The 24431-nt window shown below is 39.7% G+C and overlaps 1 protein-coding gene across 1 annotated transcript; it reads right to left on the reverse strand.

The window, feature by feature from the left end:
- Positions 1-1545: 1545 nt before the first annotated feature.
- On the reverse strand, positions 1546-24431 carry DCUN1D2 (defective in cullin neddylation 1 domain containing 2). The gene is made up of 7 exons (XM_065741090.1): positions 24348-24431; positions 22342-22558; positions 20502-20670; positions 17326-17456; positions 5073-5155; positions 2651-2747; positions 1546-2107 (listed from the first exon to the last, which is right to left on the reverse strand). The coding sequence occupies exons 1-7, from the start codon at positions 24348-24350 to the stop codon at positions 2028-2030; spliced, it is 780 nt and encodes a 259-aa protein (XP_065597162.1). The 5' UTR covers positions 24351-24431; the 3' UTR covers positions 1546-2027.

Here is a 24431-nt window from a genome sequence, read left to right on the forward strand (position 1 = left end):
CTCAAAGCCTACAGGACAGACACAGAAATTACTAGTTTTGAGTAGGATAATTAGAAAAATCAAATGCACTACAGAGAGCATCACACTGTTTTCAAATCTCTGTTGACTTCCGTAGAATAGTGGAGTTATGTACACAAATCCCCTTCTAAGAAGATACAGTCAGAAAGTAATAGTTAACATTATGCCCTGATTTCCTGCGCATAGCAGATAAGCACCTGAAGACTGAGACACTGACATCTAGTGGCTGTCATGCAAGATCCAACGTTCAAAAGCACTGCTTTGGGCAAGAACTAGTTGGGCATTTGTGACTTGCTTGCTAGCTTCCTATATGTAGACAATTTGCTAGTTTTTTAGCCCTGTGTTTGGAAGATCATGCACAACTGAAGTTCTCTCAAGTCGCTGAACGAAGGTAAACTTTCTGCACGTAGTTATGTACATCTATTCTTGTACAATTCACTGCCATCAATGAAAGCTGACTGCTTATGTGAAACTAATATTTAGAGGTTGTTTTTTTTTTAAGAAGATAATATAAGTTTTTATATCCTCACAACTATGGAATAAAATTGCCATCACACAATACTGAAATTATCTGAGGCGATCCAAACAGATATATTATATAATGTAATGCACAGCCTTCTCAAATTCTTGCATCTCTCATTACAGCACACAATTAATCATACCTTTAGGTATTCTTTAGCAAGTCTTCATTTTAACAGACTTTCACAGAAGCTATGACCCCCTCTTTTTGATGAGGTAGTGTTTAGAAGAGCCCCATGTGAAAACACGTCCAACAATTTCTGGTAAAAAAAAGTCTTGTGCTTGAGCACTGGAAGACACTGGGAAAAAGGATATTAAGATTTATGCACTTTATAACAGATACATAGTGAGAGGGGAGAAAAATAAATTCAGATTTGGTGAAAACAGATCGAATTTGAATAGTCTTGAGATCAGTGACGCTGTATTTTTTTGTTCTCCTCACATAAATATTACTGAATATACAAAACATCCAGAGCCTATCATCATTACTGTGAAGTTTCCTTACTTCTAACTATTTCCAAAGTAGAAGCCAACTATCAAAGTCTCTGGGCTTACTCATGGTTACTTTCTAGGAGTTGTGGCAGGAGTTGCACTCGTAAGTGGCTGAGTCTTGCTAGAATTGGTGATATGTTTCAGGCTACAAATAAAAGTTATAGTCTACCAATCCATTATTTAAAATAAAGTGAAAAAACACATACTGGAAGACTAGCTGAATAACTATCAACATGAACTATAAAAGCATCTTCTGTTGCACAAAGTCTACTTTAAATTGGTTAATAAAAAGCTGGACTTGTGACGTAGTATAGAGGAACAACTGTTCCTCAGCAATGCATGTGCAAGCAGTTCAAGAATGCAGAGATGAGGAAGTCAAGCTCAACAGGAGAAAATAAAAGGCTGTGGTCACTCTGTGTATCTAAGGCTCACAAATAGAAATTAAAAAATCTGGCAGCATATTAAAAAAGCATGTTTTTTACAATTCTGCATTAGGACAGACCCACAGAGCTAACCTTTACAAAAACACAACGCACTGCATAAGTTTTATTTAGGGATTTAATTTATATACCACAAATACTGCTTTTAATATAAGTACAATATAATACAGTTTTATTCATTTAACTGCTGGTGTTCACTTTGGATCATGAACTCAACGGCATGCTGTGCTGTCAAAACTTTAATAATAAAATGGCCTCTAGTTAAACTTCTCCAAAGTATAAAATCATGCAAAATCTACATCCTATATGATACAACCAGTACAATAATTGAAGCCAATAGCCTACGATCAGCCCGGACCGTCTTCTGAGCTTGTTCACGAAGCATCCACAACTCAACCACCATTTTCGTTAGGCAGAAAGGAAGAATTTCTGTTTTGTCTCTGGAATCTCACCATGACCACTGAAACCAGCAACAGTGTGCACAGCTATCAGCCAACAAATCTTCGTTACCTAATGCAGTTCAGACTGCACGTTTAGTCCGCACTGATGTGTCTGGGGTTAGGAAGCTTTACGCTTCCCTCCTGTGACTACTGGTCGTGCGTACTCCACAAAATCATCTATAAGAACAGGCCATGCTCCTAAAGAGAAGGCATGCAGGGCAGAAATTAATATATCGTTACTGGCAGTAAGTTGCATAGTCTCTAAAAAAGAAAGTGATGCATAGTCTCACAGTTCACAATATTTTTGTACTGCAACACTGTGACAGTTGCACCACAAGCTTCAAATATTGCCTGCTATATCAAGAGGTGACAATATCTTTACTTTCATCCACCTACCACAGCAAGTTTTTCATCATTAATGTTTTGGCAACAGGTATAGGATAGTCTAAAATGCTCTAAACTTGTAGCTAAATAAATTAAAACAGAAGATATCAGCACATACAAGCACATCGAGGTTGTGGATGCCCCCTCCCTGGAAGCATTCAATGCCAGGCTGGATGGGGCTTTGAGCAACCTGGTGTAATGGGAAGTATCCCTTCCTATGGCAGGGAGATGGATCTAGGTGATCTTTAAGGCCCCTTCCAACCCAAACCGTTCTATCATTCTATATCCTGTTGTTCATTTACAGCAATATTTCAACAATGCTATATCAATTTTTGAGGACATTCAGGTACTATTTACCTTCTTCATCATAGTTGGACATATCATCTGCAATCATATTTCCAAAGTCTAACAGAAGATTCCAAGTATCTTTTGGAATTGATCTTTTATGATGTTCCTATAAAAGAAGAAAAAGGGTCCTGTTCAATACAGCCTATTAGCAAATTCCACAGAAGTATTCCATTTTGAGATGCACAGAAACAGGTGTTTTACAATTATTTATTTTAAAAAGCTGAAACTACAAAATAAACTGCTACTAAAGAAGGCAGAAAAGAAAACACTTCCAGTTATGGATCTTGTTGTTCAACCATTTCAACTTGAGTCCTTTTAACCTACCTATACCGAGTCTGTTGTTTAATTCACCAGTTATGGTTGCAACTGCCTTTCTCCTTTCACTCCCAGTCTACCATCTGGATCCATCATTTCAGCCTTCCTCCTAGTGGCCCTTCCAGTACCTGAAGGGGGCCTACAGGAAAGCTGAGGAGGGTCTTTTTAGAAGGGCAGGTAGTGACAGGATGAGGGGAAAAGGCTTTAAACTGGAAGAGGGCAGATTTAGACTAGATATTAGGAAGATGTTCTTTACTGTGAGGGTGGTGAGACACTGGAACAGTTTGCTCAGTGAAGTTGTGGATGCCCTCTCCCTGGAAGCATCCAATGCCAGGATGGATGTGGCTTTGAGCAACCTGGTCTAGAGGGAGGTGTCCCTTCCTAAAGCAGGAGTGTTGGAACTAGGTGATCTTAAAGGTACCTTCCAACCCAAACCACTCTGTGATGACTCTATGATATTCTATCCTTCACTGTAGCACACATTTGCATTTGCTCCACTTGTACTATTCTCCATTACCACCTCTTTGACTAATTTCTGGTATGTTCCTGCCTCATCCACATGTACAGTTTCCAGCCTGACCAGTTTGAGCAGTTTGCCAAAAAGCTTCAGTTCTAGTCAGCGTTCTCTCAGCCCTTTCTTTCTCCCTCTCAACCCCATTCAGAGTCTTAACACCTTGCTCCACTTCCCTATACCAACTACAGCTTAATCAGCTGGATCAAGGATCTGGTCATAAGCAACCCTCTTTCTATCCATTCTCTTCCACACCATAGCCAGCCACACAGCTCTGCAGAGCAGTGAGAACAAGCTCTGGCACTTGTCTGACCCCATGAGAAACCACCTGATAAGCCTGGAGAAAGAAAAACATAGTTTTAGCTGGATTTCTTTTCTGCCAGCTTAGTGAACAGAAACAACTCATAAAGGATGGCCAATGAAGTGCCACAATTACTCTGAAGTAAAGCAGCAGAAATGCATGGTATGAAAGAGTCTGTGGAGAACCACAACATCTAAGCAGTTGTGAGCTGTAGGGTCATTTCATCTGTTGATACTGCTATGTAACTTGAAGTCACCAGGGGTGATGAACTGGAAATTCAGATTGACTCCTGAAGCCTAGATCTGGTCTGCAGTTGGAAATTGTAGCTGCATGTAAAAACAGGCTCAGTGGAGTGGGTTTTCCTGTATTTATCCTTTTAAGCATTAATAATCAGAAGCACTAACAAATTGCATTTCTAGAAATCTGGAACTTGATCAAAATGAAGTTGACATCCAACACAACAGCAAACATGCACTCTCAATCAAACCAAATGTCATTCTTTTTTTCAGTCAAGTTATGACAAGCAAACACATTAGGCTCCTTAAAAATAAACAGGCAAACAAAAATATAACACCATAGAGTCCCCAGCTCCCTGCTTTTTTAGGTCCTTTGTTTTTTTCCATCTATACATTCCTTCTAGTTTAGGTTCAGGTTAGAGGATTGCAGCAAAATATGATACTCTATAACATTTCACTAGTATTGCTAGATCTCTGGAATTGTTTGCTGTAACAAACTTGATCACATTGAATGGAACACTTTGCAGATACATACCTGCATTTAGATGTTTGAAGTGCCAAGTGTATTAAGGCAGTTAAAATATAAAATATTTTCACAGATTCTCTCAATGAAACTGATACATACAGTCAATGAAGAAAATATACTGCTCCAAAAATGTTAGAAACAAAACACAGTTTATGCATTAATACCACTAAAGGTGGAGTATGGTAGCATATGTGGCTAACAGCAATCACAGCAGTCTTGAGAGTAAAAACAGCATAGGATCAATCTAAAGTTATGGCCTCATTTCACACAGAAGGTAGAGTAGGTAGGAGGATACAAGAACAAGCAAGCAGAATGCACTACTACTTTGCCACAACTTTTTGGCTTTCTTCTTCACTAGAAAATTAGATGAAGATCTACTTTGGCTTAGTCTAAGACCCTTATATCTCCTTTCAAAAAGGAAGAACTTCAAAGGAGGCATTCAGTCTGTCTTGTTTTTTTATTTATTATAAGCACAGTACCATCCATACAAGCCAGACTACTGTGGACTACAACAGTCAGGGATGAATAAGCTGTGTACTTACCAACAAGAATTTATTCCAAAGATCTAGAAATTTAAACCTTCCTGACAAGACTAAATTCCAGTATGCAATTGCCATTTCTAGATCTGTAAGACAGAAAGAGAAACATTAAATGTTATATTACATTATAAGCAACAGACCTGTTAAACAATGCTACACCCAATGCATTATGATAGAAATGAGTTACATTCTTGTACAATTGTTACAGCAGACAGAAAAAAAGGCACTCAATGACCAGAAAGACAGAAGATGACTGGTAATGGAAAAACACTGCACACTGAACATTACAGTCCTAAAGATTAAAGTCATATCGTTATCACCCAGTAGTTCTAGGTTAAAGATACAATATCTCTCCATTAAAAAAAAAAAGACCAACAACAAACCCAATAGTTATCAATAAGCCAGCCCACAAACAAAGCAAAAAAGCAGCACATATTGACAGAAACCCAAACACTGAAGTTTGCAGGTGCCAATTACTATAAGTTTCTCACATTTTAGACGCACATGGCTAAAGTGGGATTTTAAAGACAAGAGGGAATGGAAAAACTATTTCTCTGGGCATAATAATTCTACATCAGCCCTTACAACAATGCAATTTTCTTATTCCAGAATCTTTTACCAGAAGAACACCTAGAACAAAAGCTGAAAACGTTAGTCCATAAAGTAGATCCTATTCTACATGACAGCCCAAAAGCAGAGCTCAGCTCACACACACCAACAGGAGGATGCAGCACTGCCACATGTTCAAGTGGAAAAGGAGGAGCAATGTCAGATGTGGAATGAGGGTAGAAAAATAATTTCTTGAACGTCTGTTTCATTCTCAGCAACACGATACCTAACTGCTTCTGCCCCAGTCTCACAGATCACAGAATATCCTGAGAAGGAAGGAACCAGCAAGGATCATCAAATCCAACCCCTGGCTCCACAAAGGACCAACCAAATTCAAATGGACCCCGTGCTGTGTCAGCTTGGGGCTGTGCCTGCTGCCCTGTGCAGCCCGTTCCGCGCCCACCGCGCTGTGGTGCAGCACGGTCCCTAACCCCCAGCCGCCCCTCCCCTGACAGCTCCATGCCGTTCCCTCGGGCCCTGTCGCTGTCACACAGAGCAGAGCTCAGCGCTGCCCCTCCGCTCCCTGGGAGAGCTGCAGCCGCCACCAGGCCTCCCCTCAGCCCTGTGCTGAGCAAAACCAGGAACCTCAGTCACACAGAATCACAGAATTGCAGGGGTTGGAAGGGACCTCTGCAGATCATCTTGTCCAAATGATACGATCCCCTTTTTGCAGGGCTGCTCTCCACCCCTCGCACCCCACTCTACCCCATCCCAGGTGCAGAACGCAGCACTTGCTCTTCTTCATATAGATGTGGACTACCCACAAGTTTGTCCAGATCTTCGTGCAAGGCCTCTCTACCCTCAATGGAGTCAACACTCCTCCCAGCTTAGCATCATCCACAAATTTACTTAACACAAATGCTAGATCTTTATTGGAATAAACAGGGAAAATGTTAAAGAGAAATGACCTTAAAATGGAGCCCCACAGAATCCCACAGGTGATAAGTAGGACAACTCTCTGGCCATAGCCTCCCCTCACCTGACACAGTCAAGTTTAAGATTGTCCAGGACAATCTTAGTGTCACGTCACCATGGCCATATGATTTCACAAGCCACCTCCCTGCCGACTGCTACAAACTCGGGGATCCTAACAAGAGAACAGCAATTGTGATCCAAGCCAGCCAACCAACAAAGGCAGGGGCCACAATGCCAGCCAGCCAAGGCAGGCCGGTTTCAGAAGGTCCAAAGTTTAAAAATAAAATGCTTTCCTGCACTACTTACAGTCTTGTGTATTATTTGAAATGCCAAGGAGCTTATGCTGCAACACAGATACATGCTGCACTCAGCAGAACGTGATTACATGGAACTGCCCATTTTTATTTAGTTTCATTTTTAGCATGCTTCCAACAAAGAAAAATTTGCCTTTGTAGAACATGGATAGATTTAGCTTGAGGGCCTCATCTAGGCTCTGGACAGAACACTCTGGGGCTCTAAATGGCCTCTCTCAAAAGAAAGCTGCCAGACACACCCACACGCGGTAAGGGTGTCTTCAGAGAGCTTCAACACTTCAGTCCATGTGAACTAGTAGGCACCTCCAACATTTCCTTTGTGTAATGCCAAGAGATAAATAAAACTATATGATTCATTATCCCTTATTTCACTTAAACAAGAAGAATATCGTGAATCACTGAAATTTACCAAGCTTCACGTTACAAATCAACACCGTGCACTTTGGAAACATCAGGGGATACTGCCACTCAGTACAACGATTCAGGTTTTGTCCATCCACCCATTTTCACCAAGCACTGCGCACTACTGAAGACTCAAGGTACGGTGGCACCCGCGGTAGGTAACAACAAAATAAAGGCACATCCTTTCCTAAACCACACAGTTATTTCAGTTGGTGCTTTCAGTGTACGTTAAACGTAAACCAAAGATGGAACTTCACAGAAAGGATTACGGTAGTAATCCTGGCCTACCTACAAGAGGGGAGCATGGTATTTAGAACTGTGCATATCCTAAAAACAAAGCAAAAGTCAGTATCACCTGGCTTCACATCTGAAAGGGAAGTTCCAGATTTCAACAAAGCCAGTTTCCTACAGCCTGTACAACAGAGAGTGGGGCCCAGACTAAGATGACATAGAGGACTGCTATATGCCTATACCAAGCTACAACACATGGACAGCGCTGTGGGTGCACTTTTCAGTACAGAGCTTTAACCACTAATAAACTTGTTTCAGTCCTAAGTGTCTTTGTTACCATGCTCACTTTTCACACAAAGTAGAAAAGGCTATTTTACTTTCTGCTTAGAAATACAAAGTAATTATTCATATCTGTTATTCCAAATGAAATGTGAAGAGAGAACTCAATCTTATGCGTTTCTAAACTTCACTGTGAAGTGTCAGACTTTGATTCCATTCACTAGGGCTTCATTATGAAGACTCAGCTTTTCCAAGTTGATCTTGCAAGCACTGGCAAGCATTAAGCAAAACGCACTTTGATGAAAAAACAGTTTTACAGCACAAGAGTTTATATATTCTGATGAAATACTCCTTGGAAAATGGAAGAAGATGCAGACAAAGAAGCAAAGATGGTCAGAGGTATGAAAAAAAAAGGGGGGAAAGGAGAGGTCAGTCTTCCTTATCTGGCTAATATTAATCAAGTAAACACATGAACAAATGCAAAGAGATACTGGAACAAATGGACTATCCCTTTTGGTAATGGTGCTAGCTTAGGCACCAATCTTTAAAAGTAGCTGGAGTAAATCAGGCCTTCAGATTCTGCTACAAGACTCAGTTCCTCATCAGGCTGCTGACAGCAGTATCAATGAACTAACTGTAATGCCGTGGAGTTCCTTTACCTGCTACAGTGAGCACAGTGCCATAAGATTAAAGCAAAAACATAAATACAAAAGGGAAAGAAGCCTTCACAGAACCACAGGATGGCTGAGGATGGCAGTACCCTCTGTGTGTCCATCAGGCCCACCCCCTCTCCAGAAGGCCAGCCAGAGCAGGGTGCCCAGGGCCATGGCCAGGCAGCTGCTGGAGATCCCCCTGGAGGGGACCCTACATGGGGCCTCATGCCGTGAGTTCTGCATTGAACAGGAAGATGCTTCTGCAAGATGGGAATTTCTTTTGCAGTCTTATGAGCATGCATCTCAATGCTGCACAGTTATGAAAGCATCAATTATAAAAGACAAAATCAAATTGCAACAGGATGCTCATTTTGTAGAAAAAACAACGCACGCAAGTTTTAGAACTGGAATTGAAAGGATAGCTGCATGAACCTATGAGCCTTTGGAAACTAATGTCTAGGCAAGGTCCAGAGATAACGAACTGTACAACTTACAGAGATGAGAGAACATTGGCAGTTAGATTCTATCTACTTTCAAGATTTGATCAAATGCATATTTTGTTAACAGGAATGTTCATGATTAGATTCTTAAATTACAAAAATACAAAGCAAAAAAACCCCAAACCCTAGAAATTAGATCCAGTTCTTTATTCTTTTGCTCTGATTTTGTACATGGGGAGTGAAGTCACTGCGCACACAAGCAATCAAGGAAGCAAGAAAACAGATAAATCATCAGATTGCAAGGAAATGACTGCAGAGTAGGATTTATGAGGGACATGGAATTAAGTTCATTTAGACCTGCTGTGCCAAAACAGCACTCTGGGATTGCAGCACTCACTTGTCATCCCTCTGCCAAACAGCTTCCCAGCTCTCTCAGACAGTACTACCAGCAGAGCTGTTTATGCAGTTATGTTTGAAGCTGTCAGAATACAATAACCAATTCATTTAAATTACTGACATAAGAAGAAAATACAGGCAAAAAACATAATAGTTAATTTACAGGCCAGTATAAAAACAATTAAGGAATTTATAGGAATACTTCAATATTAGGCACGGTTGCTCATAAAACCTGCAATTGGCATGCTATTTTCTGCACATTATGACAGTATAGTCTACCATACCTTAGAGCTTGGAAACAAATCATTACCTTCTTATCAATGTTATAAAGCTTTCATACATTGTACTAGTCATCTTTGTGAAAGACTCTGAGCAGCTTGTAAAAAGCCACAGTGCTCAGTTATTCCAAATGTACTCTATGGGCACTGTATGGGCATGACTTTTTTGTAATAGGAAGTATCTGGCTGCGTTACCCCATTTACAGACACAAAACAGAAAATTAGCCAAGAACATAACATAAAGCTTGTGGGAGGAAAGAGTTGCTTCTATTAGATAAGTTAATAAAGATTTAAAAACAAACAAACCAACAAACAAAAAGCAAAGAAGAATCTGAAATGAAAATTTCAGAGCCAAGAGTCCCTTCATTTGGTGATTTTCTCTCCTCACAACTTTAACCAAATCTTAATCTACAGCTTTGAAAACAAGACTAGCCATGAAATTCTACTATACCCAACTTGGCATAAAAAATTAATCTGGATGAATGCAAGACAAATTTATCATTAAGCTGACTTTTAATAGTATATTAAACCTTTGTGAAGAGACTGAACTTCAGATGTTTTCTTTATAGTCATGTAATTTGCCCTAAAGGATCATCGGGTTAATATCTTTGATTTCTTTCCTCATGTTTCCTTACTGTAGTCACAGGCAAAAAAAAAAAAAAATCATACATCTATAAAGCTAAAACAAAATCTACATTGCACAAATAATTACTTACTTTTAAAATTCCTGAGCACTGTGCCAAAAAAAACCCAACCCAAACCAACAACAATCAGTGCAGATGTAGAAATGATGGAAACTCTAGCGTGAATCTAAAGAACTGGGCTATTAAACTATCCTCACCAAAGCACATCAGATGAATACTTGCAAGATTCAGTGAGTTACTTGATTCCTTGATTCCTCATCTCTGAATGATTTTAACAGTCTTCTTGGGCCTCCAAATTACTGAGGATATGGACACAAAAAAATAGTTTATTTCCTAATCATAGCATTTTTCTTCTACATACAAATAAAATCCACATCGAATAGCAAGAAAACGCCATCAAGATTCAACATGGACACCCTTCAGCAAATGGTCGAATACTTTGAGCAAAACCACCATTACCTACATAATGCACAGCATCAGAATTAATTCTGGTGGATAGGGAGGCATGGTGAATCACAGTATGTGGATTTCAGGAGATCTCTGCAGGAATCAGTCAGGGTCTGACTGCTTATTAAGTCAATCTCAGTATCAACCATGCTGAAGCAGACTGATTCCACACAGAACCTTTCATGCTCATCTCGAGCATCACTGTAAAAAAGCAGATAAGCTGCTTCTAAACGTGAGCTACACTTAGAAGGAGATAACTATCTGAATGTCAGTTTGAATGCAGGATAATGAATCTGATTACAGCCAGTCTTAACAACTTCCTGTCTCTCCAAATATCTCCACGTGCAGTTCAAATAAACAATAACCGATGACTTAAAAATTGTCTGGATATACGTATCCTAAATAAGAGCCAAATTTGAGTAAAAGAATCAACAAGGCATTACTAGGACTGGAAGTAATACCACATCTTTGGTGTTGCTACAAGCCTTTTTTCCATCAGAGCACCCTGCTCTGTACTAAGCTTCTCTTAAACCGCTGGTGATTTCAGAGTGGGGAAAAAAAAAGGACAAAAATAAAATACATGGACAGACCAAGGTTATTCAAACACCTAAAATGCAGTGTTCATAGACTCTTTCAAAATAAACATGAAATCAATTTGTTGAATTCCCTCAATTTCTTCATCTACTCACTCTTACAAGCACTCTACAAATGGATCAATCTAATTCTTCATAGAAAGCAAGAGGAAATGTTGATAACTAGCAAGAAAGAAAATGATATCCTTATCTAATGTCTAAGCATCTCTAAAGACTCTCAAACTTGAGATACTGCTATGATGAAAGCTAAAGATGATGTTGCTTCAATTAAAAAGAGCACATTATACTCATCTGCTCATAGAAGATGCAACCTCCTTGAAGTCCACATACCGGATGCAAAGATAGTCATTCTTCTGGTCTTGAGGTAACATTTGATTCAAGTCTGAATGCCCTCTTCATGTATCATGTCTTGCTTGATCCCAGGAAACTGGCAGAGAGAAGGAAGCACAACCTTTTGAGCCAGTAAGTAGGTGAAGGGACCACAAAGGAGCGATGAAGGACCAAATCTTTGTTTCCATGTTGAAAGTCGAAGACCATGAAGGAACGGGTTAAGTTCCTCCACTGTGCTGAAACAAACTGTAGTTAAAGTCCTGAGCATGAGGAATGTCTTGAACAAATCTTGTTGAGGTTCAAAAGGGAGATCCATTAAGAGACTCACAATAAGTACCAAACTTAAAAACAAAACAAACCAATAAAAAGAAAGATGGAGCTAAGGCCTTGTTTTGAGCTTGAACAATGTCCTTGGAAATCTCGACTGCTCTGTATACATGACTGAAGATCTGTAATCTTATCCTTTAATACAGTTATCAGGCAAGAGCTAGGATGCAAAATTTCATTGACTGTAGTAGAAAAAGCTAAAACTCAGAGCAAAAGGTGAGATAAACAGCTCCAACTATGCCTGGCAAAGCTCAAGTGTCATTATAATATATACAGGAACAAGCTTATGAGAAAGCAGACTAAACAGGCAGAACCAGTTATCCATAGTAACTCTTTGTCAAAGTCTCCTGGAAAACTGGACCTTAATTAAGTGTGTCTCTCACATTACCTCAAAAATACAAAGCACTCAGATGAACCTTAATGTATCCAAATATTACGTCTGCTGGTTCAATATGCAGCCAGTGAGATGGCACTACTGTGTGAAGCTTCCCTTTTCCTGAATTCTGTCCACCACTCAGAGGGCAATAGATTTAATGATCACAAACAGCCATCTTTTTCTTAGACAATAATCAAATCTATTCAGATGGATTTGAAAGAGACTTGACATTTGGATTCTAAGCATTGTAATCAGAACACTGTTTTTCTGTTCTGCTTCCTGCATCTTACTACTTACACAAGCTGTCACCTAAGGGGACTGGTACTACTTCTACTTCTTTAAAGAGCTTATGTTCAGACCGAAGCATACTACTTGACAATATTAAGCTAATAAAAATAAATGGAATTCAAGTTGGATGAGGCTACAGAGACAGAAGCACTACAGATAAAAAGAGAAACAAAATTCCCTGTTATCACCAAACTAACAATGGAAAAAAAAACCTACATAAAAGGCAGTCCTACCTCTAGGAATGAATGCTGAACTCTGCACCTAGTTTGGGGCAGGATGGCATCAATGTAACTGAATTTATTAGAGAGGATTCCTCCCACCTAATAAAGCTGAGGCAGAATTTCTTGCACTGGTTCAGAGTGGAACTATAGAATAAAAAGAAATTGACAAAGCAGTAGAAGACAGGTTGTTCTAAAAAAGAAATAAAACAAACACAAAACTATTCTGGGAAAAGCCAGGACTGCTTTCCTCCACTGAAACTCACTGTACCATGAAAATAACCACGTCAGGTATCACTAAAATTCTTCTTTTTATTCATCACCAAAAAATCCTTCTGTTCCTTCCTACTCAATTTCTTACAAATAACACAAATAAATAAAAGATGCTGTCTCTTAAAAAAGAAACGTTGGGGACATATAAACATTTTTCCTTGTTTTCTTCTTCCCCCAGGGATATGCTCCAGGTAAAGTTCCACTGAAAACTGGCAGTAATCTTCCAAAGAACTTCTAGAACTTCAGTTTTGAAAGCACTTATGATAAAAACAAAGTTGGAGATGGCAAAATTCATCACAGCACACTGAAGTGGCATCAAAATTCTACCTGCCATACTTTAGACTCCACATAGGTCAAAGGAGCTTCTAGAGACCACAATGAAGTGTTGATTATCAGCTGTTCTCTACCAAACTAGGAAAACATGACTGGAACACAGGAGCCAGTTCTATATCTAACTCTGTCCAACATGTAAGTAACTCAGATGATAAAACAAAGAAAATCTTTGTTAAACCTGCAACTCATGCAAAGTCTAGAGAAAGTGTAGCACAGGAGAAAGCAGGATTAGAATTCAAAGTTATCTGAACAAAATGAAAAAAAGAAAAAATATAAAAAAATACCACCAAAACAATCTCCCCCCAGAACACTTGAAATACGGAGTGCCCCATTAAGGGCAAGTGCAAAGTTATACACCTAGCAGGAATAATCACTGGCAAAAACTGAAGATTGGGATCAAGAGAGTGCACTGCAGTTTTGTAGAAAACAAGTAAAATAACATCACAAAGTGCAAATATTGTCAGTGTTAAAATATAAAATACAATACAGTTGTAGAACAAGGAGCAAAATATCTAAGGCACAGAGAATTCTGACACTTTTTTTAACTACAAGATGAGAAGGTTAGATCAATTGGACTGTAAAGGAAAGAACAGACGATTTGGAAGATGACTGATCAGCATATCTGTTTTAACTCAGTCTAGAGATAAAGGGAAGACATACATATGTCAGACACTAAGAAGCTTTACTAACTGTAGGGTAATGCTTTTCTACATATTTATTCTGAGTGTGTAAGTACTGAGCCTCAGAACTCAGGAACATAGATTTAATTTATAGGAAAAAATAGAAAAAAAATCTAACCATAGAAAACCATTGCTATACATGTACAAGACCTGCTGTCAGAAATTTAAGAATGTATTAAGAAAAGGCAGTGGCTGCTAAACTTTTTCAGCCAGAGGACCAACGTCAATTAGGCCCCAAATTTTGCAGATAACTACTGAAACTGAAGAGGCAAGGCAGGATTATCTTGCTAGCATACCACTGAGCGCAGTGAACAACTGATGTATTTATTTATTTATTACAATAATAAAGAACATTAGAAATCAAGCAATGAACTTGATTCACTACTAGAGTTCGTTGCTGACACTAGTTTTCAAATAGGAGTATTCCCAAGTCATGTGTACACCTGAGAATCAAGAAATTCTTTCCATGTGCAGATCACTGCCCAAAGCAATGAGTGCCAAAGCACGAAGTCTGGTAGCTGTTAAGTTCCCTGTGTAGTAAAAGGAGGCACTGGATACTTCAAGCCTCAGAAAAATCACATCAAAATATTTCCCAATTGAAAGGCAGGAAATAATTTATTTCGTCATTTCCATTTTACTAATTCTATTCACTTTTACTTGTTCTGTAAGCTTACTGAGCCTACAGTCTTCAAGGCATAACAAACGTGAAAATGAGTAGGCAAACACTACCACAGGAGCACATCATCAGAAGAAAAAATTAAGGCAAGCAGCTAGGACAATAGCTTAGGAGCATCCTATACCTACCTAGGACTTAATGTCATCTCATCTGCATACAGAAAGGAAGAAGAGATCTGCACTTCAAAAGGATCTACACAGAGTTAGTTAGAGGTTTATACCTGCTCCAAACTGGATTAAGAGAGAAGCAGGTTTTGCACATGAATGTGACATGGTCCTGCATATCCTTCACAATAGGCCCTGCAGTCACAGGGTCTCAAATACTGCATGCTTCCATACTGTTGCAAAGAGAAAAGATAAACAGAAAATGCACAATGTACAGACTGTATCCCATGCTGTAAAAAAGTACCTAATCCTATATTGGAGACAGCTGAAGTAACTAGAGCTCTTAGCGCATGGAAATGCTCTTAGAAGACAACTGACTGAACTTATTTTCCTTGCTGAAAAGCTTTTTGCTGAAAGAACAAGAATCAGTATCAGAATAATCATAGGAGAAAGCAGTACCAAGTATACACCAATTCATTTTTTTTCCCCTCCACTTCTCCATAGAATGTAATGGCATTCTTTCAGAAGAGTCCAATTCCAAACTGATGTAGGGTCAATTTTTGTTTGGCTAAGCTATCTGTGACCTGAAGAACCCAAAAATGCCATATTATACAACATGTTTGCTCAGCATTCTTTTTTTCTGCTCAGCCTACAGCAGCCTGAGTTCACATCGGACAGAAAAGTGCATCTCCGCAGAAATAAGAGAAATAGCTTTTAGATTTAGTATCTACAATCACCAATCTGACAAAAAATATCCTCAAAATACTGTGAATAAAGCATCACGTGAAATTAAGACATTTTAGGTATTGCCAGAATTTATAATAATTCCTCAAACTTGAAACTAGTAATATACAACTTTCTCTACAGTGTATTTTATACTTTCTTTCTGAACTGCTTAGTTTATTGCACTAAAGCTTTAGTGCAAGAAGGCATTTTGGTGTTTTATTGCTGAAAAGTATCATTCTTCCAGAACAGAGAAGACACTTACAAACAAAAGGGCCTCTGTACCAAATAAAGAGAGGTAATGGAACACAAGTAAATTTCCTTTTTCCTCCTCATGTCAAATAAACAGTACATTCAGTTCCATAGTCTGGGTTGGGCTGCCTTCCCTCCCCCTCTCTTTGTACAGACTTGGGAAATAAGACCAAAAAGCTTTTCACCTAAGTACGACTTTGAAGCTGGAATAGAGCCAATTAAAACAGGAAACTATTTGTAATATTTCTTTAGGTGTTCCAGAAACTCCAACCTCCGCCATAACTTTTCTCTGCAGTCTGATACACCACGAAGACAGGCAAGAAAACAAACAACTAGTTGATGAGCCTGACTTCCAACCAGCTACTCAGAACCACTGCGTGACCGGCTCCTTTTTGTGTTATGTGAAAAAGTGCAGCACAAGATAAAGGGAGACTGAAAACTGACTAAAAGCTGTCCACAGTTAAAAAAGATATAGGAAATACACAGAAGAATATTACTCAAAATGATTCCCATTAAAGCACGTGGAACAGACATTACTGGTTGAGAAAGCCTAGATCAGCATTCTGCTCCTCCACTCCACTTCTCCTGCATTGATTTTGGAGAAAGACTACTTAACGACATGTATATCAAGTGATGTAGACACAAAACTAAAGCAGCTAGGCTAAAAAGAAACCAACCACTTCCTCTGAACCACTAAACACACAGAACAGTGATGACGAAATGCTGCATTCTACACATAAAGCTTTTATTCCTTTCTAGACAGCGCCCTTTGGAAGTAGATACCAATTTGAAATTTCATCTTACATTCCCTTTCCACATCTGTCTATTCACAAACTACAGATACTTTTCACTTGAACATGAATATTGAATTTTTGATTTGAGAATGAAATATTTAAGATTAAATAACGCATTCATTTTACTACAGCAATACAAGACATGGATCTGGATACATAGGAAATATTCAAGTGACACTTCCTGTACTGTATGTCTATTTCTAGGCACTAGCTTTGAACCAAATCCATAACTTTTAATTTATTTTTTTAAACTTCACTTAAAAGCTGTAGGCTAAAAATTTTAAAGAGAACAACAACTTCTGCCCAGAGTTTTCTCCTCCTTTTCAAGCTAATATTGAAATTTTCTTTCAGCTTTATCCTGAACAAAACAGAAAAGACAAATTCATTAGCTCAGTTTTGTTTTGTTGTTTTTAACAAACAAAAAAAAAAATGACAGGGGTCTAAGACCTGCTTTGACAACAGGAGAGAATATCAAAAGTAGCAGAAAACCCTGTAAAATTATCTGTATCATGTGAATATTAAATAAGAGATTAACTGAGAGAACAGGGAAGAGAGGAGAACTCAGGAAAAACAATCTATAACAAATTTAGTGTAGTATCATCAATGACACAACTACATAACTGAATGCATTAGGAAATCAGTTCACTGCCTGGAGACTGTTCCCCATTTTTTTCTACTTACCTAGACCTTTTTGTCCAGGATTTTTTGCAAAGTTAAAAGTAAACTGATAAAAATCTTTGAACTTTGTTGGATCCTTCAATTCTTGTTCCAGTCGTGGCAATAGAGCTTTTAGTTTTTCTGTGGAGTCACACCTGTTGCAAAAGAGATTATATGTAAATGCTTAAAGGTTGTTTTTTGTTGGTGGTGGTGGTTAGGATTAGTTTCAGAACAAAATAAAGTAACGGTTACCTTAAAAACAGGAGGTCTTTTTGGAAAGACTTTTTTAAAAAATGAACAAACAAACCTTTACTAAACTGAGGTGGAACACTATATATAGATCTTTAAGTATACAACTCAAACAGGATTCCTTTCTCAGCTGCTTCAGGAGTTTATGAATTCAACAACAGATGTTACTCTGTTCTTAAAGTTGACTTTATAAGCCTGACTGAAATCTACTATCCTTTCCTTTTGTTTTTATCTAGTTACACTTCACTTATAACCTGTTCTACACAAACGAAGACCAGCATATTACGTTTACAAATAACCTCAAGATTAGTAGACTTTCCAACAAAATGTACTACCACTTGCAATCACCCTCTTCTTACTACTGTACTTTCTTCATCCTCTTCCTACTACTGTACATCCATGGATAAAACCTAGGAAAAAGCCTTTTAAAACACTCTGAAGACTAACTAACATAAAATGAAGTCACCGAGATTCTAACAGAAACACATCCCTTAACATGACTGAAATATTTACTGTAAGAGCATGTGAGCTGACAAGATGCAATTTTAAAAGAAAAAAGAGGTTTCCTCACACCAAGGAATCAAATGGGTTTTCAAGTTTACAATAAAAGTTCCCTGGTACAAAAAAGACAGAGATCTCCTCAAAAGAGTCCAGCCGAGGGACACTAAGAGAATAAAGGGTATGGAACACCACACTAATGAGGAAAAGCTGAGAGACCTGGGTCTGTTCAGCCTTGAAAAAAGAAGACTTAGGGAAGATCTGGTCCACATTTATAAACATCAAAGATGTGGGAGGCAAAGGGACAAGGCCAGACTCTTCTCAGCAATGTGTGGCGACAGGATGAGGGGAAATAGTCACAAATTGAAAGATAGGAAGCTCTGCACAAACGTGCATGGGAACTTCTTCCCAGTGCAGTGACGGAGCAGTGGCACAGCTGCACAGAGAGGTGGTGGAGTCTCCTTCCATGGAGACATTCAAGATCCACCTAGACGCCTACCTGCGCAACCTGGGCTAGGGAGCTGCTTTGGCAGGGGGTTGGACTCCATGATCTCTAGAGGTCCCTTCCAACCCCTACAGTTCTGTGATCTGTGATATATTACCAATACTCTGAATTACACCTCAAAACTCAAAGAGATGGAAATCTTGCAGATAAAATCCCCTCAGTATCTGAATGACTGCATTTATTTTAAAGCTTCAACAATAATTTTATTAAAGAATGGATAATTATAGCAAAATCCATACAAAGTTGATGTGGTTTTAGCTGTCTTGCAAGGTACAGATAGAAATAGCTTTCTTGCTTCCAACCATACCTGGTAGGAAAAAGATAAGAAATTTAGCTAAGTTTTCAAATGAGATCTTCAGCTTCCTGGGGACACAATCTACCTAACAATAGGAAACACTTAACCTGTCTTCCCTCTGAACTCTGGAAGTGCTATGTGGATTATGTCTCAAGAAATGTCTTTTCATTACGTATACCTTTACTTATGTTCAAACCTTTATCTACGTTCAGTGCTAAAATCCACTGACATTGCACCACGCATAGATAACAAAAAATATATCAAGTGATTAATAAGCATCATACCAGTGTTAAGTGCGTACGATCAGTTTATGCTTCCAAGAATTCTGGAATGCACATTGAACAGAACAAGATAAAAATCTACATATCTCCATGAACCCTACCACAGAACGTTATGAGGACACATGATCAGCAAGACAATAAAGTTAAAAAACACTATTAAAAACATATATATTTTTTGTTACTGTTTTTTAATTGGTTATATCTAATGATACCGGCAGCCTTTAATATAACAGCATGAGTGCTTGATTGTTCTCCATGGCTAGACAGCCATAATTATTCTCACAATCTCTATCCAAACGCCAGACTTAAAGTGACAAAATAAAGCAGTGGAGTTCAGATGATATTAAAAAACGTTATCAGTTATTGAATATCCTTACTTAGAAAGGAAAGCTTAGAAAGAAGTCAGTAACTGCTTAGGTCAGTAACAATGGTCTGCTAGAATACCTGCTCAAAAAACTACTACATTTGCTAGAGGTTGATGTAGCATAGAAAAGTATTAATAAGGCACTGTTCTGAATAAAATAAAATTAGTTAGGAAGAAGTATGCACAACTAATTCCCCTCTTACCTATTAATTACTGCATTACGAAAAAGAAATATATACTGAAGAGTCAAAATTATACTTTATGTACATAATATAGTATTTCTTCTGAAGAGTTATACACAACAAAGAAAACTCCTCTAGTGATATTCAGTTTTTAACAGCACAGAATCCAACAAAACTATAACACAATCATGCATATATTTATATAAACTACATGAAAACATAACAGAATCATAGGGGTTGGAAGGGACCTCTAGAGATGATCGAGTCCAACCCCCCTGCCAAAGCAGTTCCCTACACCAGGTCGCACAGGAAGGCATCCGGGTGGGTCTTGAATATCTCCAGAGAAGGAGATTCCACAACCCCCCTGATCAGCATATGATGTTGGATATCAGGAAAAAGTTCATTGCTGGAGTGTGGCTCTGGAACAGGTTTTCCAGGGCAGTGATCACAGCCACAAGCTGCCGAGTTCAAGGAGCATCTGGATGATGCTCTCAGACATATGGACTGGTTTTTGGGTGGTCCCGTGTAAAACCAGGAAGTGGACTTATAGCTCTCTTTCAATGTGGGATATTCCATGATTCTATGAGATCTGTCCTCCTTGCTGTACTGGTAAGAATCATTCTGCTTCTACCTTCCTGAGCCCATTGTTAAGGTTTTGCACTAAAGCACCACTGTGAGGACGACAGGATACTACAGGCCTTTAGCAGCTGCTCGGTGCCATTACTACCAGCTTTTCAAAGCTTCAGCTATGGTTCAACTACAGATATTCTAATGAGAAACTGAGCTCAGACCTTGCATTTTGAACGTAACAGAAATGGATACTTACCCCAGCTCTGTCATGCCATCTACGAACTCCTTTTTACTGAATTCACACTGAGTAGCCGCTCTGAATTTCCACGCTACAACCAGAACACTGATACTGGCAGGGTCCAGGCTTAAATCATCACAGAACTGTTGGATTCCGTCAATGCCAATTTTATTTTCATCTTGTGGGTCTGCAGTTCAAAAATATAAGAAGGGTTATCATAATTATTCATCACAGTATTTACAAATAGCCATCAACAGCACAGTTCTGATATGCTGTAAAACTCAAGATTTTGGTTTTATATAGGCTTTGCAAATGTCTTCACTTGAAATTCATTTCTAAGTACCTTGAAGAACATCAGTAGGTGAAACAAGTGTTCTGCAAGCTTCCCTAAGAACTGGCTTGTGATATTTTCCTAAATTACTCAGGTAACGTGTCTTCTCTCCATAATGCTCTGCACAAGATACGAATTAACACAAGGAAATGCCTGACTGAATCTACAACACAGTAAAGCTGGTAAATACATTAACAAGCAATGCATTTATTGGCTAGCATGTTCTATACTTACAAACCAGACAAACAAAAACCTACCCAGTAAGTCCACAGATTTTTCCTGATAGTGGTAGATGAAAACACACCGCAACTGTTTAAAGACAACAGTTAACTGAAGCATTTCTGGCTTTTGTCTGTTAGGAAAATCACCACACCATGGCTCAAACAATGCCTGGGTGTTAACAGGGCCTCAAAGTAAACCTGATGTAGTTCTAAGACAGGTAAAATGCTATTTCTATATATTCTGTGAAGACCTGAAAGCAAAACGTGTGTGCTGAAATCAAAGAATCAAACCTTTAATTGCATACTTTCCAATATTCTGAAAGTTTTATGGTTACGATTTTATGGTGATGTGTGTTAGAACTGCAAAGGCATGCTGCTATCTGTAACAGGGACAGATAACTGACTGAGCTTTCTGTCACAGAAACAAATGGGACAGATTGCCACTGCTAGGATATTGCCTATAAATACTATTTGTATTTTTTGACTGAATTTCTGTATTCTTTGCAGCATTTGTAACGATGCTTCCAGCATGTTCTGCACTAACATGTAAAGAACAGTGTGCGCGTTCATGTCAGATGGCCACATTCCCAAAAGCATCATTACCTGGATCATATATGTTCTTATGTGACTGTCTTTTATTTTTCTGTTCTTTTAAAGAAGTAAAATGTCAAAGAAACGACTCTGCCTTTAAACCACTTCTCTGTTTTCCTACCAAGCCTATTCAAACAGACACAGCATTTTTGCAGTAAGAGGCAATCACAAAGAGTAAATCAAGGATGGAGCTTCAAGACTAGTTTCTGAGTTTTTATTTTACTGTTCAGAAGATTTCTAGCTGTAAACTTACCCAAAATGCTTTTGATTTCTAAGTGTAGAAATACTACTGTACTTGTACTAAACTCCTCCAAATATTAGTACAGGATCGTGCATGTTATTCTGCCACACAAAGTACATCATCCATGTATCTTATAGCAGCCAGCAGCAATAAATCAAGTAAGTTCCATAATAAGCTCTACTCTCCTTTCCACATATGCAGCTGACACTGTTTCCTCACGGTAGGTTTATTAAATGCTCTCAGTGTTCAATACACAACTTTGGTAGGTATTCCTGGAGAGTTCAAAATAAATTCTCACTGGAGAATTACACTTTTTGCAGTCTTATCTCACTGCCCCACACACAAAGTGAGAAGCAGAAGTTTACAGTCTCTCCTGAGAACTCCTTCAGAGCGGCAGAGGGACAAGCTGAAGAAATAGCAGACAAATGACACAATTAGAGCAACAAAATCCACTGCAAGAAAAGCAAGCCTTACCTTTGTATCGATTATACAATTGTTCTAATTTCTTCCTGTCTACGGAATTCTTCATGGATTCTTTGTAGTACAAGTCTGGATTCTGGAAGTAGTTGTCTGTTGCCACTTCTAGTTTCCATTCATTCTGCATCAAGCAGTATATAGCAGTCCTTTCCCCAGCCTGGGTAAATGCCATAAACTGGCGGACCTTGTCCTTCTGAGATGATTTAAGCTTATGCTTTGGGATGCAAAAGAAGCAGGAAAGCCAATGAAGCTAATCCAGAGGTTTGTTTCAGCATTCTACTGCTAATGCCTACACTTAAAAGGTTTTAGTTTCCTTATTGATGACAACCTTCACTCCAGAACTACAGGAAGACAAAAGCTTTGCTCTCCTGCAGTTAAAAAGACAGCATTTTCTTCTGCAAATTGAAATGATGGAATCTATATGGACATTTTTAACGACAAAATATCGGGCAGTAATCAATTTGTATTTCTGCTTTACTGCTCACATATGCAAGAGTGTTTTTCTGTTCTGTAACATAAGCAAACACATTTCATCATAAAACAGCACAGCTATCTTCAGAAAATATGCCCACTGGTTACATAAACAAGGAACCACTGAGGGCCAACGTACAGATGCTCAGACCCTGTACAAGTCCTTTGTAAACAGAAGAAAACAGAAATCTGCTCAGTGGTTTTCCTGACACTTTCCTAGCACTAATGGAAACTTTCATCCTTTTAAATGATCAGTTGAGAAGCCAGAAGTTACATAAAAATGTGAGAAATACTTCTGGCAACAGAAGGCCAAAAAGAAAGTAAAGCACACGTGACAGAGACTTAAAGACTGCTACAGTCAGACTAATAGCTTCTCAAAAACAAGACCTTTAATGTACTCTGAAAAATGATATTTATGCAATTAACATGTGAATGAACAAAGCAGCCTGCTGCAGCAGCATACAAGAGCCCATAAGCCATATCTACACAACATCCCTACACCTCAGGAGAAACCATGAGATGGGAGCAGGGATTTTATAGGGAGCAAGTCTGCTATTACCACGTGTCAACACAGAAAGAGGAGGAAATAAATCAGTGTGTTCTGACAGCTTAAATCAGTGCGCTCCGGCACTTCCTGATTTTGTTAAGCCGCACACAATCATGTGCAACAAGGAAGTAGGGAAACCTGTCTGCAGGTGCTCTGCTGCTGAAACCATGGGATGTAGCAGAAAAGATCAGCATCCCGACACTGCAAGGATCGGAGGAAGAGCACAGCAGCAGCGGCTGGGGCAGCTCTCAGCGCCCTTCTTATCTCTGCCACACACACGGATGGGGACATCTCCACTGCAGATGGTCCCCGAGACAAGGAACGTGTCACGTGAACAAGGCACGGACTTCGGTCCTTCTTATCGCTTCTCAATTTCATCAAAGCAGAAAGATGGAAAGCAGCTTTCCAGGGAGGAAAGAAAAACAACCCCAGTGGGAAAATAACTACAGAGCAGGGAAGAGAACCCCCAGCAGCCCTTTGCTCGGCTCCACCTGGCTTTAAGTTCTCATTAAGAGCTCGGCAGCCCAGTGAACCCGGAGAGAACTCCTCGTGCACACGAGCGTGGGCAGTGCCGCCAGAGCTCCGTGGCCAGAACCCACGCAGCGGGGTCTCAGGGGGAGACGCGGGGTCACTCGAGGGGAACGCGCGGCCGTCCGCCCGCTGCTCCCGTTGGGGCCCGAGGGCGGCCCGGCCCCGGGGACGCGGCGGAGGGACCCGGAGGCAGCGGGCAGCGCAGCCCAAAAAAGGTAAAGGTACGCAGCACGGAGCCGCGGCCCCGAGCGCCCGCCCCGGGTGACCTTCCCGCTGACGGCCGCTCGCCCATCGCCGCCGCCCCGAGCCTGGGCTGCCCGGGCATGGCGCAGCACCCAGCACCCCAAACAGGCACAAGGGGGAAGGGAGCAGAGGAACGCGCTCGAGAAGCCGGGAAGGGAGCAGGGGGTGCCGCGTGGGGTGCTGCCCGTCGCCCGCTCCCCCCGCCGCCTACCATTTTACCACCGGCGTTTTCACCAACTTCACCGCCCGCCGCCACCACCACCGCCGCCACCTCCTCCTCCCGCGCAGGCGCGCA

This window comes from Cyrtonyx montezumae, unplaced genomic scaffold (assembly GCF_038088225.1).
Source record: "Cyrtonyx montezumae isolate F1298 unplaced genomic scaffold, pur_monq_1.0 scaffold_3, whole genome shotgun sequence".
NCBI lineage: Eukaryota > Metazoa > Chordata > Aves > Galliformes > Odontophoridae > Cyrtonyx > Cyrtonyx montezumae.